The 19,271-nt window shown below is 37.7% G+C and overlaps 1 protein-coding gene across 3 annotated transcripts in view; it reads left to right on the top strand.

Moving 5' to 3' along the window:
* CBLB (Cbl proto-oncogene B) overlaps positions 1-19,271 on the top strand; it is a 121,551-nt gene that overhangs the window by 76,048 nt on the left and 26,232 nt on the right. For all 3 annotated transcript variants that reach the window (XM_061350566.1, XM_061350564.1, XM_061350565.1), the window contains exons 7-12: positions 128-265; positions 1,766-1,853; positions 4,044-4,175; positions 7,655-7,858; positions 15,760-15,945; positions 18,393-18,758. In XM_061350566.1, coding sequence (XP_061206550.1) covers positions 128-265; positions 1,766-1,853; positions 4,044-4,175; positions 7,655-7,858; positions 15,760-15,945; positions 18,393-18,758 — 1,114 coding nt within the window. The remainder of the gene's footprint in view (positions 1-127; positions 266-1,765; positions 1,854-4,043; positions 4,176-7,654; positions 7,859-15,759; positions 15,946-18,392; positions 18,759-19,271) is intronic.

Below are 19,271 nucleotides of genomic sequence, written 5' to 3'. Positions count from 1 at the left end.
AATCTGACCCAGAATCTTCAGAGACCTAACTCGATGTCTTCACCACAGGCCAGCCTTGCTTGCTTTCTTCACTGTTTTATGGAACTCTGATTAACATTGACTTTTTATTCATCCTGTTTTTATCAAGCTACATTTTCAGGCTGAGCTGCACTCGCCTGGGACAGTGGGCCATCGGATATGTGACTGGTGATGGGAACATATTGCAGACCATACCTCACAATAAGCCTCTGTTTCAAGCTTTGATTGATGGCAGCCGGGAAGGATTGTAAGTACAAATTCATATAGTCACCTTAGATAAGAAATCCTGGTATCCTTGTTCTTCTACTGCTCATATGGTTGTATATTAAAGACCTTTAACACAGAGAACCTGGATATGGTATCTAGCATTCCTTTGAAGTTTAAGGACTGTCCCTTTCATTCATTTGAAAAAACACTTGTTTCCAGGTAACTCCATTAACCAAAGTTAATGAAAGTTAACCAAAGCCATATCTCATAGCAGATAAATTACAGGAGAAAATAAAAGCAGTCAGCTGTCATGCTGATTCCTCCCTTCTGCCCCCTCTACCTCTCCCACCCTCCTCCCATAAGAGTCCCAACTGCACTTAAGCTTATTGAACTATTACTACTACCAGTTACTCATATGTCTAACTCTGGACAATAATTTGAAAGCTGTGTAATTGCTTTTTTATATATTGTACACTCAGAACGTTTTCCAGGTACCAGTAGTTTACTAAAGAGATTTATAATTCTAAGAGTCTAAGCTTACCTGGAGAATTAGTACATTTTTCCTAGGTTGGCTGAAGTAACAGACAAATTCTGATTGTCAGAATCTTTTCACTGGGATACGTGTTTTGACATATCCACATCATCATAATGGGGGAAGAAAAAATGGGGAGAAAAGATTGAGAAACCCTTTACAATCTTGCAATTTTCCCCAGTCCTGCATGATCCAGTAGTGTTTTTCCAGGTATGATGATTTCATACCGGTAATAACAGACACACTTATGGTAGTGTTTCTACTTGACATAAACTGAGCAAACAAAAACTAGAGCTGAGAATATTTGTTCAGAGTGTAGTTTTTGTACCCTATGTAAATACAACTTTCTCACTATGTTACTTAATAAAATGACTTCCAAGTTACAGGTAACAAAGATCTGAATAGAGAATGACTTAGTGTCTCTGGTTTCTCACAGGGTTGAAACGCCCACATTGGTTCTTAAAGTCCAGTCTGTATCTTGGCTCCTCGGTGTAGATTTTTGTCATAATATGCAGATATGCACATATGTAATATTTTTACAGAGATATAGTTTTATGTGTATCATACTACACACAGCTGTACAAAAACGAGTGTTAGCCTTCTGTTCTGCTCCATTACTTGAAATAGTCTGTAGAGACACCGAGCGTCATGCTTGCAGTGGAGAGGCCACTATCAACATCTGCAAGTACAAGCTTAGTGTGAAATGAAGAACTAAGATACTGCTACCTCTAGAAAGCTATCTGCTAATCAAAGCTCAGATGCATTCTGGTGCTGTCTGTGAATTTGATTCCAAAATCTTTCCTGTGCTTTTGTAAATAGACTTGAGCCTGTATCAGAATATAGCAATTCAGTTGAACTCAAAAGGTAATAAAGATGGCTGAGGGAAGATAATGTGTTTTAGTTAATGTCTACTGTAACCTATTCTCTCCCTTCAAATTTTTATAGGTAATATTTAGCTTATAAAGGTAAAGCAGTGTGCATATTTATAACGATCTTCTTGTGATGCAGCTATCTGTTCCCTGATGGACGAAGTTATAATCCTGATTTGACAGGATTATGTGAACCCACACCCCATGACCACATAAAAGTCACACAGGTATGTTGCAGAGTTTTTCAGTCATTTTTTAATCAACACCTCCCTTAGTATCCCATCTAGCAGTGATAATAAGATTTTAATAAAATGTGAGAAACAAATTCGTAAGAGTGAAAACATGTTACTGATGCAGGGTCTTAGGTGAAGAACAGGGCAAGAGTTCTTTAAACTCTAGAGCTGATGGTGATGCAGATGGCATGTCTTGGAGAGTTTGGTTATTATAAGCTCTTCGAGAGATATGTGTTGTCAGAAAAATCTTTAATAACTGTTATTGATGCTGCAGGTTTATGTAGCTTGGTGTTACCTTGCTAATAGCAGATGGGAATACAGAAACAAAATCAAGATCAAAAGGTAGTTTTGAAACCTGAATAGCAGTGGTAGTTTGGCATCTCCAGGAGGAAAAGTATAGTTCATTTATCACAAAGATACTGATTCCAGGGTCTCCCTTCTGTCTTCTCTGTCTATTGTGCAAATTAAAAGAGAGATCAGGGAAAAGCAACAGAAAAAAAGTTATCTGTCTAAAGGGAATTGCTTTGCAGAGAAAATCAGGATATCTAGATGTTTTTGTAGGACATTTTTCCTGACAAAAGCACCTTGAAGACCTGTGGATATGTTCAAGGAAAGACATCAGAATGGATTGAAGCCATACTGTTTCACATGGTCTTCTGTTTGTTCAAAGCAGACTGGATGACCTGCTGAATCTTGTGTAAATCTGAGTGCTCTACATACGTTTCACCTCCAGAAATATTTTAGGAAAGAAGTACTCGTTATCATCTACGGCATTAGCACAAATACTGTCATGAGAATACCTGTTTTCTATGTGAGAGAGTTCTTAAAAAGAATTACATGAAGGAAGTCTGAGTACATCTGTTTCTCCGACTTAACTACTTTTCCCTCCAGTCTTAAAGTAGCAATGAAAGAGTAATGCAGTTATATCAGATGTTTGTGTTGCATAATATTCTAGCTCCATATCTTTACTTTTCCTCAAGGAGAGGAAAAGCAGCTTAGACATTCTCAGTGATTATATTGTTCTTCCCAAGCCAATCATCTTGTGCTTTGAATTCACGGAATGAATCCAGTTGCCTCTGAACTTGTACTTGTGAGCACACCATTAGTTAATTCTCATGGTAATTCAACAGTCTGAACTATGTGAATGCTGTCTTAGATAACATAGAACTGCAGCAGTTTAAAGCTGTTGCTAGAGATGCTTAAATTACGAAAAGATGATATAAAAGTGGCTGCAGGGCTAGATTGCTGCAGATGGATTCTTTGTGGGAGCTCTACCATAAGGAGTACATACTGACTACTGCTGCGGATAGGAGCTGTCTCTTTTATGTTCTCTTTTTCTTAGCCTCATATCCTCTCCCTTTACTCAGCAGTAGCTGTTTATTTTCCTGTAACCTGGATTCTACTTTATTTTAAGCTTTCCAATGTTATTTTTGTTTTCCAAGACTAAAAGAACATGGTTTCTACACAAATGCATTTATTTGCCAGTTCCTCAACAATACCTAATTCTAGAAAAATATTCTGGACTGAAGTTTTATCTATTATTTATTCCTCCTGAAGGTATTCTTATATCTTCCTGTTGATCTTGTAAGGATACCAAGTGCTGAATGATCTGTGCATGGCTGTTGCCGTGTTATCCTGAGGGGTATTGCCCTACTTGCTTCACAGATGTTGTTTACTTCAGTTAACCATACTACCGTACTGCCTATTTGATGTAGGTAGAAAGCCCTCTTGCTTGTCCGCTTTCAATTCAATAACTTTTACTAGTCCTAAACTTGTACCTAGAAAAGGAAATCCCAATTTTGTTCCCATTTATCCCTTAATTTCTCACTTACAACCGTTTGTTACTTACCTTATTATTAACTGCAGCCAAGGAAAAGCAGGATAACTGCTACGCAAGGCATACATGTGAGAAGTTTTTAGAAAACCTAATAAGCACAGCTATTTTAAACTTCCTTTTGTCGAATGTGTTATGGTATATCACAGGGTTAAAGAAGCAAACTAATAAGCTGTTTCAGTAACCTTAGTGTGGCTTTTAAATAGATCGGTAGCAACAGTTTCCTTGACTAACAAGAAAAGTGGTTTGGAAAACAGGGGACTCAGAAATGTTTGTCACTACTGGTGCTTAAGTGTATTCCTTGTGAACAGATTGGAGGAAAAGCATAACCATGACTTTTTTGGTTACAGGAGCAGTATGAATTGTACTGTGAAATGGGTTCCACTTTCCAGCTGTGTAAAATCTGCGCAGAGAACGACAAGGATGTGAAGATAGAGCCTTGTGGACACCTTATGTGCACTTCTTGTCTTACAGCGTGGCAGGTACTGTCATAATTCAGTTGGCGGAGAAGAGGGTGGATTTCTGTTGCATCCTCTTTACAGTGTGGGTATATGTTTACTTGTCCAGGTACTCGGTGAGAGGGTTCAAGGACATATATATTTAAAATTGTAAGCTTTTCATTTTGTGGACCAAAATCTGTAAAAAGTAAAGTTCCAGGAGTGGTTAAAAACTGGACCTGTATGCTTGCCAAGGCCTTTTGCTGATAGCTGCTAAGTGGATTTCCTGAGTGCAGTATCCACTCAGACAGTGAAAGCTGGGCATTTGGTGCCAATTCAGTGACCAGGTCACTTCATGATACACTCAGAAGGCACTAAGGGTGCAGGTAGCAGCTGGGACTGGTTAACTTTAACTGAGACAGTGTTCTATAAGGGAATAAGATGTCTTTGGTGAGAGAAGGATTCAGTGCAGGTAAAGAAACGGCCTGTGGCAAAACAAGCTTAGGATTCTTGTGTTTCATGTTAGCAACACATAAAGCACTAAGCCCCCTAGTTTTAGTCCGTTGTTGGGGTAAGAGATTGAATAGAGGGGAAACTGATCTCTGGATGTGATTTACAGAATATCCTAAAAACCACAGAGACTTCCTGGTGACACAGGTTAGTGTGGTTTGTTCATCTTGTTCATGGACATACTGGTCTGGGAAAAGGGAGGACTGGTACCTTTAGGTCATTGCTAACAAGCCCTTGGCTTAAAAATGAAAATAAAGAGGAATGCCTCCTGCTTTTTACAACTTGTGACTTCCCCTTAATAGGTGCTTCTAAATTGAATCACTTCTGCCACTTCTTGGCTGCCCCTTTCTTCTTCCGATCTGTATTTTGTGGGGAGAAGAAAGTATCATTCCATTCTCAGGCAGGATTCTGGTTTTCCATTAGCAATAAAGCTTGCCAGAAAAGGAGTATTATTAGTTTCCAGTTCTGTGCTCTTTATGAAACTGGAGTTTGATGCTCCAAACACAAATATTTCAAGTTGCCCACAGATCTGAAATTCTGGGAAAATTTCACTTTAGACATACCCAAATAAGAGCATTTATTTCACTGCTAAGCAGCTGCTGAGCTGGAGCAGTATTTCTCATTTTAGGAGTGTCCTTTCTCTGTTCTTACCAGTTTCATTCTGAATATCAGACTGAAATCTTTGTACTTTTGGTAGCTGGATGTCTCATAGCATGATAGCAGCATGTTCCAGTGTTGAGACAGTGATGTGCTCTGATTCTGGAGACTTGAGAAGCTAAGGTCCTCAGTACTTTGGCTAATGGCTAAGCATCAAAGAAGAGGACACAACAAAGCATTTTAGGCTCAGAGAACTATTGTTCAAAAACATCAAGCTTCATCAAAACATTGCAACCAGCTGTAACAGACCAGGTACATTTTGGGCTACTTTACAAATTTAGCTTTTATATAATTACTGAGGCAATGAAGAAATATTACACTGTAACAGCATCAGCTGTTGCAAGCTTCTGGTGGGCTAGTGTTTAATTGGCAGCATAATTGCTCATTAGCTATGCTTCAAGAGGTCCTATACAGATGTTTTCACTAAGCAGGAAAAAATTGAGTAAGCAGCATTAGATCTGCCATAGACTCCTAAGGCTGATTGAGTTGTTCTCCTTTATGGAGAGATCAGTCTGTCAAGTAAGACTTGGTTTAGCTGTTTACTTTCTGTATTATGTAATAGGAGTAAAACGTAATTTTCTTCCACAGAAGTCTGCTCTTGTCTAAAAACTGCATGTCTGGACTTCATTGTAAAAGCATATGGGCATGTGTGCTGCATTGTAAGGCTCACAAGAGCTACCCTGTCAGTGTCCTCAGTAACCTTTCTGTGGGCATGGGCAAACGTGTATTCACACAGACATGGCAGAGCTCAGGTTTAATTTCTCAGTTGCATTCATCCTGTGGCATTCAAGTCTCTCCTGCTGTGACTGGTTACCCAGTGTATCTGGGGGGAACTTTGTGTTTCTCAAAAGAAAGGAGGGAAGCTCCTAGTACAGAACTATTTGACAACACAGGTAGAAGAAAGCCTTGAAAGTTAAAAGCTCTGTGCCTCATCTTAAGGCTGATTTTAGAAAATGAAAGTGTAAGGAATTCTGTGAGTAAGGGAGGACTTCTGTTACATGTAATTGGGATACACTCTTTGAAGTAGTAAGGGGTGTTGACAAGACTATGTAATTAGGATGCAGGGCTGCTAAAAGTAGATTACATACATCTTTTCATATAAAATGAACATCCAGAACTAACCATGCAAATAGACATGACTGTTGTCAGGAGACACCATTTATAGCTCTCTGGCCTTGGGATACAGTTATCCCACAAACTGGAAAGTCATGTGTCAGTTTAGTAAGACGGGCAAGTGTCAAGATAAAAATAATGCTAGCAAAAGAAAATAAAAGCTGTTCCTATATCTGAGAAAACAAAAAGCTGTGCTTGCCTGATGATATTTCAGGATAGGTAGGTTATTTAGAATTAATTCTGGTGTTTGTATCTTTCTAGCTGTCTCTCTGGCTATAAATAGGACACGATGTGATATCTGAATTCAGATTGAATTATCTTGATCCCTCAAAACTTCAGGGCTTATTTTTTTGCCTTATTTTTTAAATTCAAATCTGTGTCATGCCTCTTGATGGAAAAAATTCTTTCTTAGTGCTTGAAAGACTTTGCTGATATTTTTGTTCATTATAGGCTGAAATCTACTTTAAAGGCTTTTTGATTACATCTGATGAGGAAAAATGTCTCTGAAATGAGTAAAAGGAGTGGAAATATGGCTGCTTGAAAATCATTTAGCACATTATATCACTTAGAAGTTAAAATTCAAATGAATCTTTTTTCCTGATAACGTGAATATAGCTCCTTGTTTCACATAATTTACTGCAAATGTGGTAAAGTCCTGGTTTGTTACTTAAACACGTCAAAAAATGTTTGTAGTTTTAGATGTTCTGTATGTGTATTGCTGAGTGATGGAAATGTCACAGATGTGATGCGCTGTATGCATGTTCTTCAGCGAATGCGCTGCATGCCTTAAAACTCATCTGCATTTTCTAACTTAAAATGAAAAAGAAACACTTCAATATAAAAGATAATGTAATAAAATGCATTATCTCTGTCTACACACCTCACCTTCTTTCCTCTAAAGGAATAGGGAACCTGTAATCCTAAAAGGCAAGGTCTTACTTCCTGACATGTAATATGAAAACAATTACTATTTTGATGCTTTGTAGAGGTAATGGTTGCATTTTGATTAGTTACTTTGAAGTGAAGCCTAATCTTTTGACAACAGACAGCTTTAAAAATGCAGTCATTTTTGCCATTTACTGTAGTTAAATATCTATGAATCTTTTTCCTGTTTATTTCCATGCTTCTTTACAAGCTCTTAGAGACCTGTTAAGGGCCCTTTTTGTGGAAAGATTTTAAGACCTACTTTTAAAATTACTTCTCTTTTTTATTTTTCAATACTTTTTCTTTTTTCCTGCTTGTAGGAATCTGATGGCCAGGGCTGCCCTTTCTGCCGCTGTGAAATCAAAGGAACTGAACCAATCATTGTGGATCCCTTTGATCCAAGGGATGAAAACTCCAGGTGCTGCAGTATTATTGACAGTTTTAGTATGCCCATGCTGGACTTGGATGACGATGATGATAGAGAAGAGTCTTTAATGATGAATCGTTTGGCTTCAGTCCGAAAGGTAAGTTTATCAAGTACTGTACAACAGATAAAGCTGTGAGTTTGTAAATGGAGCTGCTTGTAACTTCAATGAGAGGATGCACTGTGTGCTCTAGTTTTCACCAACTCATCGAAGAGTTCTTGGGTTGAAAAACGAAAGTGCATCAACACTGCAGCAGTAATGCTGGAGATGAATAGGAGAAAAAAGAAAACTCCAGATTCATAGCTGATATGTGTTCACTCTTGTTTATAATGAAGGTAGCCTGAGTTTGCGCCAGCTTAAACTCTTGTCCAAAATATGCTGTATGAACAAGTGCCTGAACTGTAAGGAACAAAGAATTTCACACATACAGAGTTTATTACTAGTTTTCTGCAAACGTTTGTATACGCATGCACAGAATGTTTTGTGATTAAACTTGCATTTCCAAAGAGAGTACAAATATTATTGCTTTGTAAGGGTAACTTGTAACTGAATTTGTATTGCTTTTAATCAGGTTTCGTGTGAGTTGCCTGTGATTTTCCATCCCCCCCTTTATTTTCAGTGGTAGGTTCTTTCAGTGGGAAAAGCTTATCTGAGATTATTCCTAGTGACTTTGTGTTTTAGGGTTTTTTTTTTCTGCAAGGGCTCTGTGTTAAATTCTGGGATCGTCTGTCTTTGGTCACAGGAGATTTTCTCTCTGATAAATAAGCATTATCATGGACAAAAGTTTGTTGTTAGTTCTTTACTTTAGTCTGGAATACATGTTGACATAGCCATGCAACACTGACTTTTACACTGTATTTTACACTGTATTTTCTGTATTTTCCCTGTTAATAAGGTCATCTAAATTGAATAGTTGCCTTGGAATTAATTCAGTAACATCTTACTTTTCCATTTCCTTATCATTATGTTTTGGGTTGTTTAACGGGGGAGAGGGAAAAGTTTCACCCTCGTATCTGAGAATATCTCTCATTTAATACAGTTTTGGTATACATACTTTTGATATCCTTCCTAAAATCTTAAGTCATATGAATCATTTTTGTGTTGTCTGTGTAATACAACATGGCTTACTCTTGGGAGCAGTTCATCCTTCCTTCCTGGACTTAAATTGCAGTCTGCAGCCCAACCTCTGTAAGATAGCCTTGAATTGATGGGCTTTTATAGCACTATCACTTCCATGATAAGGCAAAAATGCATTATGCTTTTATCAAAAGGAGGAACAACAGGCTTTACTATAAGAAGTCTTGTTTTCAGTATCTACCAAGTGCTTGAGTGCTTTGGTGCTTTCTATTTTTATGTCATTGATTCCATTGTTCCCTGAGAGAAGCCTGCTTAATTATGCCTGAAGTTTAGGGACAGCATTCTTCACATTTTGCTGGCCTCTTGAAGTCCCTACTTAAATATGCTGATTTAGCAACTCATTTGGTGATTTTTCAACTACTGCGTTCTTCTTAGAACTGTTACCAGTGGTTTTACAGTGATGCTCTAAACTGCACCACCCGTGTCACATAGGACATGATTTATATACAGTTTTTGTTAGCAATGCCTCCATCAGCCTTGTCTATTTCTTGTAAACCTTATTTACTTTTACCACTGAGCAGTGTTTCTTCATAGCCTTCTAGAATAAATTGTTTTCCTTTATGACAATATGTAGGGGTTTTGCAGTTTTCTTTTTGCTAATGCTGGTTACATGAACATGGTACTTGCGTAATGGCTGTATTCATTTTCTTTGTTAAGTGATGGATGCTAGGTGACAGTAATTTAGGCCTTGCAGCCAACCTGCTGATACTGTTGTTACTTTGTGCTCCCAATGAACAAATTTTTCAGTTCTTACTTTATTGCAAGGAATGTTATGTGCTTTCTCGATGTGAAGATGCTAATCCTTGACAATCATAAGGGCTGATTTTGTCTCGCATTACCTGGCTAGACCATGTAGAGATTGCTGAGAAAATCTGTGTCCACATCTGGCTATAGTAGTATGCTGGGATGTTGAACTTGCCAGAAGAGGGAAGTTGCAGGGACATGAAGTCCTGATGAAAGTGACTGCAGGGCTTCGATGTGTTGCAGAAATAATCAGATGGACCCTTATTGTCTTGAAATCCTTGTGGGGTGGGCAGTGTTAAATTGCTTTGAAGCTGTTACTACCAGTTTTCAAGCTTTGGAACTTGTACTTGGAAATATATTCATAAAGGAAAGAATAGTTGGAGTAAGCTCATTTTAGAAGCACATGCGGTCAGGTAGATAACTGATTAAGGCGCCTGGGTGGATTTCTAAGTGAGATCTTCTTGACAGGATGAAAAACACTTTTTGGAATTGTCATTAAAGTGTAAATAAGATACAGTATTTTGTCACCTGCTATACCTGTATGAATTACAAGTTGGATATCAAAACTACCTGTTCTGCAGTTTATCACTCTCTGAAGCCTACTCATAAACTGAGAGGTACCTGAATTAAGTCCCTGAGGGACCTCAAATGAGAAAATGCTTTAAGGAAAAGAATAACCACAGTTCTTTAATGGAATGAGTAAATGGCTACACTTTTGAGAAGAATGAATCATTCTGGCTAGGTGTTGTGAGTCAGCAGCAGCAGCGCATCAGCTGTAACAGAGGCTTTAGAGAAATGCACTGCAATTAGTCTGTTTATCTGCCTCATCAAGCAGCTTATTTTTTTTAATTTCCGAATTGTCTGCAGATATTTCTTTATGAAAGAAAGATGAAAATTGGTGCCAAAATCTCTGTTAATTGTCTCAGCACTGAGAAGTTTCCATCCCCCATGGTATCAGATTAGCTAACGCAGTTACTGCCTGAAGCGTTCCTTTTCTCAGCTCTGTACCGTTTGTGCTAGCTAAGCACAAGGTTAAGAAATGCACATGAAAGAAATGTTCAGATTACAGGCCCAGGTAAATACTAAAAACTAATTTCTTCGGTTTTTTGAAGAGGGCATTTGAGTCTCTAGTAGCCTGTGTTTATTATTCCATCATGTTTAATATTCCATTGTCCCAGGGAATTTAGTTATGTTACTGTACCTTGTATAAGATGTAATTTAATACATGCATTTTTAAGAGAAAGGAAATAAGGAAAATGCATAGTGTAGGGGTTCTTGTTAAGAGCAAATAAGTTTGAATTTATAAGTGTTTAGATAATGATTTGATCGAAATAATACTACATGAAAGCATAAAGGAAGGCCCTGGCAGTACAGGAGACTATGAGGTTTTCAATAGCTTAAAGTGATTTAACGTTCTTTAAGAACTTTATTCTAAAGCTAACTGAGGTTACCTTGTCTGGGGAGTTACCGTCTTCTCTGCAATCAATTTCCTATCTGTCTGAATGCAGCAAAACCTGACTTCAGTTCACACTGTTACTTCAGAATAGTTACAGGAAATTGTCAAAGCTGAAAGCCACTGTTTGTCATGATTAAGCTTCTTCCAGCAGATAAGGCAAAGTTAACAAAAGACCTTGGTTCCCTAAATACAGAAGGTCACTGTTTTTTACTCCTCCACATCATTTCCATGGTATTAAATTGACTTTTTTCTGGTAATGTGAAAAGGCATGTATTACAAGGCTTCGAATATGCATCCAGGTATTCCCTTCAGCTGTACATTCTTAACTCATACATACATGTCACTTCCTTCTTAACAGTACACTCAGTTTGTGGGAATTTGTTTAAATTACACCATACAACAAGAGAGTCCCTCACTGCTTAATCATTAGGCTTTGAAAGAGGCATAAATGCTGAGAGACAGAGTGCCTCCCTTGGTTAAAACCTATTTTACTGATTCCCTTAGGCAGTGTGGTGCTGGCTCTCACAGCCTGAACTGCCTCTCCCTTCTTCACATGCATTTTCTTGGGTCAGCAAAGGACAGATCAAATAAAGAACAAACCCAACTATGTAAAAATGTTTACATCCACCAGCTTTAAGTGGTGTACCTTTATATCCTCTTGAAAACGTTTAAATCCAGATTATACTGATCTGTGTCACAATTTATATTAACAAGAAATAACAAATATGTGAGTTACTCTGATTATAAGTAAAAAAACTTCAGGGAACTACTTGGAAGTGAGAAGTCCATTTCTGGTTTAGGTCTGCTTGGACCTTCTTAGATATCTTATTATGAAATTTATAAATTACTGAGTTTGGTCCAGTCAGGACATTATCAATCAGGATAATATTCCTCTGTGACTCGCTTGTTAGGGCTTGTGTTAAGTATGCTTTTCGTGTGTGCCTGTTTGACAGGCATTTGAGTTAAAGCTCTAGATTCAATAGCCTCACTGTTAATATCTCCATCAGGAAAACCTTCACTAGACATTGTAATCAATGTCAGAAACAGGCTTATTCTTGAGCTCACAACAACTACGGGCAAACTGGGATATACCAGTATATCCCAGTAATACATCTGATTAAATAACACATGTGATTCACTCTGCAGTACAACTGTGCAGTAAGGCACAGCTGCTTTTCCCTTGGCAGCGGTCATGCCAGCCAGATGAAGTCCATATTGTTACAAAGGAGTCTGTGTTCTTTTCCTTAATTACATCTTTATTGCCCAGGTCTGTGGTGTTGCAGCAGAGCTCCTTTGTGCACTGAAGGTCTGTCTTCTGTCACTGCCAGTTCATTTGTATTAGTTTGTGCTTTAATCACTCACTTGTTTTATCTTTTTGTCACTGTGCTGCTCTTACTGCTCCTTTATTTCCAGTCAGTAGAAAATGCACAGAAATCTCCAGTAGGTGACAAACAAAGATTTTAAATCTATTCCTTCTTAGGGAGTCTGACAAAAAGAGTAGGTATCGTGCACATCTGTTGATGCTCTGGTACCCACATGAAATGCAGCCGTCTTGTTGGTGTAGCTGTCAACAAACATCAAACGATGTAGCTAGAGAGGGTGGACAGGAAAAACATGGGGTTTTTTATAATGGAAATATGATGGAAATCTGATATGGAATGCTGAAGAAAACATGTTTGTTGCTGTGGAATATTTAGATCAGTAGATCTGAATAAGGAATCACAATGTTGTGATAGCATTATGGCTGTAAGCTATTGCGGTTCAGGGGTATGAAAGATTATTTTGCTATTTTGAAGCAAGATATTGATAGAAGCTTAAATTGAAGTCTTTTTCAAATTAGTAAGTGTGTGAAAATTTCCATTTCATTTTGGCAGTTGTGATAAACTATCCACGGAAAATGGTGGGTAGAGATTGCTAGATACTAAATATATATGGAACCAGAAGTTTATCACATAAATTAAGTCTCTTGCTTCAGTGGGCTTAAAGAACATGTCATGTTTTAAGAATCATTGAAATTTTCAATGAATTTTCATATTCTGTATTTTGTTTCTGCCTGCTGCATGTGAGGTACATCTTTTAGCCCCTTGTTTCCATAAATCTGAAAATAACATCAGACCTCCCTGGGTTTTAAATGTGAATATTCTCAAGATTGCTGTCTCTGCTGGAGCTGGACTTTACAGCAGGAGAAAAGAAGTCTGGCCTGGATGGGGGACCAGTGGGCTTACTAAGGGATGAGCTTGTCATTTTGTCTAGAGTAGAACTGTGCAAGGGAAGGTTGGCATATAGAAAGATTGATGAATAGTCTTAAATGCTATTACTACAGTGTTGTTCATTTAGCCGTGAGTTCGTATCACTACATGCAGTGTGACATTAGTGACTGTCAGGGTGCTCTCTGAGGAAGTTGTGTTAATTCATGTGGTGGTACGGCAATTAGTACATCTGAAATACCAAACAAATGTTACCTATCCGATGCTCTGTTGTCAGTATTTCCTATTTCTCTTATTCTTTGTTTCCAACTCCTGTTACATACAGGATAATTTCTTAGTTGTTCTGGAGCAACTCCCCACTGACTGAGACACAGCATGTTATGCAACACCGTAAAATGTGCTCACTTACTACAACATTTCCATTTATTTTGAATAATTGTATCTTTTTGGAGGTGTGACCTGCTTGTTTGGTTCTATTTCAGATAATTTGGGAAATAAATTCACTTTCTGCTGAAGCTAAAGCATCGAATATATTATATTGCATACATGGCTCTTGGCTTTCAGGGATGCTTGGTGGAGGCATAACTACAGTTTGAAAACGAAAGCAGCTAAATGATACAATGCTTATTATGCCATTTAACTGATAGATGCTTTCTGTTAAGGGAAACAAATTCACATTCAGTTTATAGTCACTGCATAATTAGGGTTGCTCGAGCATGCTTGTGAGGTACACAGCTAGCTTAGTTGCTCAACTTTCCATTATGTTCCGAGGGGCTAAGCACCTCAGTCCTTCAAGTGTTTATCCTCATGGAGATCCACTCAAGGTCAGGGGCATCCACCAGTTAAAGGAAACAAAGAAAAATTAAGGACTGTATTCAAGCCATTTAATAAGAACATTGTGACCACTTTATTGAAATGAGATTCTGGGAAACTTCTTGTAGCCTTGAAGAGCACAAATATTAAATCGCTCAGTCTCCTGAGGTTGAATGTGTACTTGTGATACTGACCTTACGTGTGTAGGCAAAGGGGTAAGACCTTAAGTATTAAATGAAAATCATTCTGGCAGTGGAATTGCACCTTGGTCTTCTAGCCCTTCCATCCTCCCTCGCTCCTCTCCTGCTTTTTCTTGCAATGTTATCCAGTGATACTGTGGTGGCTCCTGTTTTGGAAGGAATTCTGGCAGCAATCTCAGTTGTATAGAACTAAGCTAAGATGTAGTACACAGAGCACTGAGTAAGGAGTCTGTACTGTATCCTTTTCCTGGATCTGCTTCTGAATTTCTTTGATACAATCACTATAAGTGAAGAAAGGTGATGTTTACTTGTTTTCCTTGTTAAAGAACTTCGTAGTATCATCACTATGGGATGTACAGCATTGAGAAAAAGCTTGCAAAATAGAGGGGAAATTTTGTTCAAAGTGATTTAGCTTAAAGATTGGCACAATTTTGTGAGCAGTTTTTCAGGCTTGACTTAAGGTGGCAGATTTTTAGCCTCTGTGTGCAAGTGAGAGTACTAGGATGCCTCATTTCACAAGCGGCCTGAGGCTGATGCTTGGTGTGAAGGTCTCCCACCTACTCATGTCTACTGTCAGGGAAAGCACAGAACAGCATAAACATCCAGGTTTACTTAGAGTACACTAAAACAAATACAGTGAGTTCACAGAAATAACTTTAACTGCTTACTGTAAACACCTAAACTGTGTTTGTTGAAACTGGGCCAAATGAGGTTCAGGAACTAGTTGCAAAAACAGGTGGAGAGTATATTGAGGACTGAAATCTTTGGTTCTAGTGAATTTGAAAGGACAAGTTAAGAAAAAAGAAATCACAGTTTCCCACTGGGCTTGATGCGTAGTACATGGGTCGTTAGTTCAGTATTTGCTAAAATGATAAACTAAGTTGTCCTGAAATGATTATTTTTTTAATCATCAAATATATGTGAAATGAATTCAATTTTTTACCTACTGGTTTGCTGCTGATTTTGATTCTAAGTCTTCAGAACACGCATACATTCTATTTTCTATCAAAATGTGATCCAAAAATGGGCTCTAGTTAACAGACAATATAATAGATGTCCAGCTTTTTAAAGTACTTTAAGTACTATTGATAAAAACGTTATCAAGAGCAGCAGTACTACAACAGAATCTCTACCTTTGTGATTTCCTTTTATATGGCAGTGATTGCTTGTTTGTTACATGGAATATAGTTTGATTTTCATCACAGGTTAACATGGATCTTAGTTTTGAGGTAGAATGACTTGTAGGCTTATTTTTCAGTAACTGTAAGATGAGCACATATACTGTCTGTTATTTAGAAGACCAGCAGGCTGTCCATTGTGATAAATGACTTTTAGTAAAAACCTGACAAGTATCAAATGATTTAGTCATGGAATGGAAGCTGTATATTTACCTGCTAAATAGTATAAATAAATAGTAATTTTAGGTTTTTTCCTGTCTTGAAGTGCAATGAGAGGCAGAATTCACCAGTGACTTCCCCAGGATCTTCTCCTCTTGCACAAAGAAGAAAACCGCTTCCAGACCCCCTGCAAATCCCCCACCTTAGTCTTCCACCTGTACCTCCTCGCCTGGATCTTATTCAGAAGGGAGTAGCACGGTCACCATGTGCCAGCCCAACTGGATCACCAAAGGTAGGTCTTTTTGACCTATTATTTCTCTGTTCAAAAGAACTTTTAATTCCTTGTAGCTTAGAAACTTTAGATCCACATAAAGTCCTTTAGGTGCTTTTGGTGAGTGCCTGTCCCTTTGCATAATACCTTCCATAGTCAGATGTTTACAGCTACGTAAGCTGGTGAAATGTGACCTCTCTTTGTCTGATGATTATGTTGTACTTGGTTATAGTCAGAATTTCAAAGATGTTGCTGTAATGGATTGCTTCTGTAATAAATCCCGATTAATGAAAATGAATAGAAATGAAAGTTTCCTGAAAACAGATTTAAAGGTCATTATCTCATTAAAATTATATGTTGTGCTCTGATGATGATTGATACTCAATTTCCTCAGCATCCTTACAAGAAAAATGTGTGCAAATAACACTGCTTTCAAAACCTTAAACGGCATATATTGGGATGAAAGTTTCAAGGAAAACAATAATGACTCTATAGCTAATAAATTATATGCTGTGTTTTGTGAAGCTAAAGATAATAAAGATTTAAAGATATTTTTTGAGTGGATAAGCATGAAAGAGAACAAACACTGTGTTCTTTGCTCTCTATTATGAGCAGATCATTTCGTTGTAATTGCTGTATAGAAAGGGGGAAATAGATTTAAAATTTTCTTTTTTAGATGATGAATTAAACTTCAAGTTCAAAACATGGCTTTAATGCTGTGTCTTTATAATAATCTGGTATGAATTACCCTATTGATTTTGTCTGCTTTTTACTTCAAGCTTGAAAATCAAGCTCTTAAGATTCTAACAGTCTATAATTTAGACCAGAAAATAGAAGTTTGAATAGTTTATTTCATTTTCTTTCATCACTTCTTACATTATACAAGGGAATTTACTGTACATTGAGAATGTATGCTAAACAAATAGCACATTCAGTAAAAATTAATTTTAATGTATTTTTACAAAGTTCATGTCTTTTAAAAGCCACAAAATCTGAAATACCAGTAATATTGCTTTACATTTTTTGGTAACATTATTTTGAAAACTCCAGGTTTTCCTAGAAAATTTACATGGGAAAAAAAAAGAATGAAATAATTTGTGGGGGTTGCAAAGCAAATAAGATGAGGGCAACACAGAATCATTTCATACATCAAAAAAATTCCTGTTAAAAAGCGATGACAGTTTAGTCCTGCCATGACTACTACTTCAGTCAAAAAACTCTTCTCTCTTTCTTCAATGGAAAACTATAACCATAATTAGAACTGTAAGCTATAACAAAAAATTTGGAACCAGCCATTATGTTCTTGCCTTGACAGTGAGAATAACTGTTTTTCTTAACTAGCAACTGAATTAAACACGTCTTTAATGGGTTATTTGTATGGATAGGCATGCAGGTAGAATAACTTCTGTTGTTTTCTTTGTAACATGTTGAGTTGCTGCTCAGAGAATAACGGTGGGCTAACATGTGAAGGGAAAGCGAATGCTATTCTTACTTTAAAACTTATGTGACCTCCATCTCTTCAAGAGGTAATAGTGTGCAGGCTCACCTGAGTCCATGAAAACTGCACTGTACAAGGGATATAATCTTCCCTGTATTTTCCTATGGTAGCTGGTGGTAAGAGAAAAACATTTCATGAGGACCTGTCCCAAGTGTTTTGTAAAATGCTCTTGTGAGCATCCTAATGAAAATTCCTGTTTTATCAGCTTTGTGCTTTTAGAAGCTATAGAGCTACCTATGTAAGGTCTTTTTTTTTCTGATATCTTGGTTTTCAGCTTTTTAATACTAGTACACATAATTTTAGAAAGCGTTTCACCATTTCTGATATACTTCATTATTGAAAAAGAAGGTACTCTGGCAAAGCCGATGAGCTAATTGCAAACCTAACTACATATTTAGCATGTTACCTGAAAAGTTAACTGCAGTTCACATAAAGTGGGCACTCTTAACAGTGCGTGTCCTGTAAGCAGTGGAGCCATCCTTATGTATATGGTTAAAAATAAAGTATTTTCTTCTTGCTCCCTAGTCATTGTTTTTTTGTGCTCATTTGCTGTCACTAAGTCATTTCCCTTTGGATGTGGGGTTTATTTTGTTTGTTTGGTGGTTTTTTCCTGCATCAGGAAGTCTGTTTTTTCCAAATATTCCTCCAAATTCCTTTCAGGAGCTTAATAAGTGATTCAAGGCCTCAAAGTAAAGCATTCTGGAAAAAAAGAAATGGGTCAGATAAATCTGCCTCAGTTGTCTTTTCTCCCTTCCACTCCCTCCATGGGTTTCTTATGCAACAGTGAAATGGGAGCATGCTCTCTGAAGAGGCCAGGTTGTCTGCAGAATGCAAAGCAAGACTAGTATTTCACCTACTAATAACTACTGATGTGATTCAGTTAGAAATGGTAAAACCATACTTGACTGTGAGAAATATACGTGTCTTTAAGTAACTTTTCTTCTTCTTTTTAACTTGCTGTGTTGTTTAGTCTTCTCCTTGTATGGTGAGGAAACAAGACAAGCCTTTGCCAGCACCACCACCTCCCTTGCGTGATCCTCCACCACCACCACCAGAGAGGCCCCCTCCCATTCCACCGGACAACAGGATAAGCAGACACCTGCATCATCCAGAAAGTGTGCCTTCCAGAGACCAGCCGATGCCCCTTGAAGGCTGGTGTCCCAGAGATGTGTTTGGGACAAGTCAGTTGGTAGGATGTCGGATAGGGAATGAGGCTTCTCCCAAACCAGGACTGACTGCAATTTCAAACATAAATGGAAGGCACAACCGCATAAGTTCTGATCCAGGATTTATGAGGAAACATAGACGTCATGAACTGCCAGCGGAAGGTGCCAAGGTAGGAAATGAGCTGAATGTGTTCAATCCTAATTCGATGCCCCACTACAGCATTGTCTTGCATTGGCTGATGTACTGCTTATATTGATCAGTGTTGATCTACTGTTGCTGAATGTTTCCTGTTGATACTTACTAATTTTGTCAGAAATAAATGGTTCGTTAAATACTGTAATTTGTAAGGCAACAGTATGTGAGGATCTAAGTCACAATTTTAACATGAAGCCTCAAAAACATGGCTTGGAGAGAAAATTCTACATTTGTTCTATTCCTTCAGCAAATTATCCATAGAGTTGGTGCATAATAATAATTATAATATTTCACTATATGCTGTAGTATAGTTGTATGGCATCTCAGGACTATGGAAGTATCTTACGTTAAAATTGTGTAGTTATTTGCTGATGGCATAGTAAACGTTCCAGTTACCTCTGTCACAGGTGAGGCGAGGACTTGGCAACCTCTTCAATCTGTAATGTATCCAAACATACTTCCATTGTCAGATATATTGTGTGCATTA

The sequence above is a fragment of the Neopsephotus bourkii genome, unplaced genomic scaffold (assembly GCF_033783945.1).
Source record: "Neopsephotus bourkii isolate Nb327-2 ecotype Australia unplaced genomic scaffold, CSIRO-AGI_Nbou_v1 NB_532, whole genome shotgun sequence".
Lineage (NCBI taxonomy): Eukaryota > Metazoa > Chordata > Aves > Psittaciformes > Psittacidae > Neopsephotus > Neopsephotus bourkii.
Note: the sequence above shows the minus strand (reverse complement) of the source record. Positions and strands in the feature narration are given on the sequence as shown.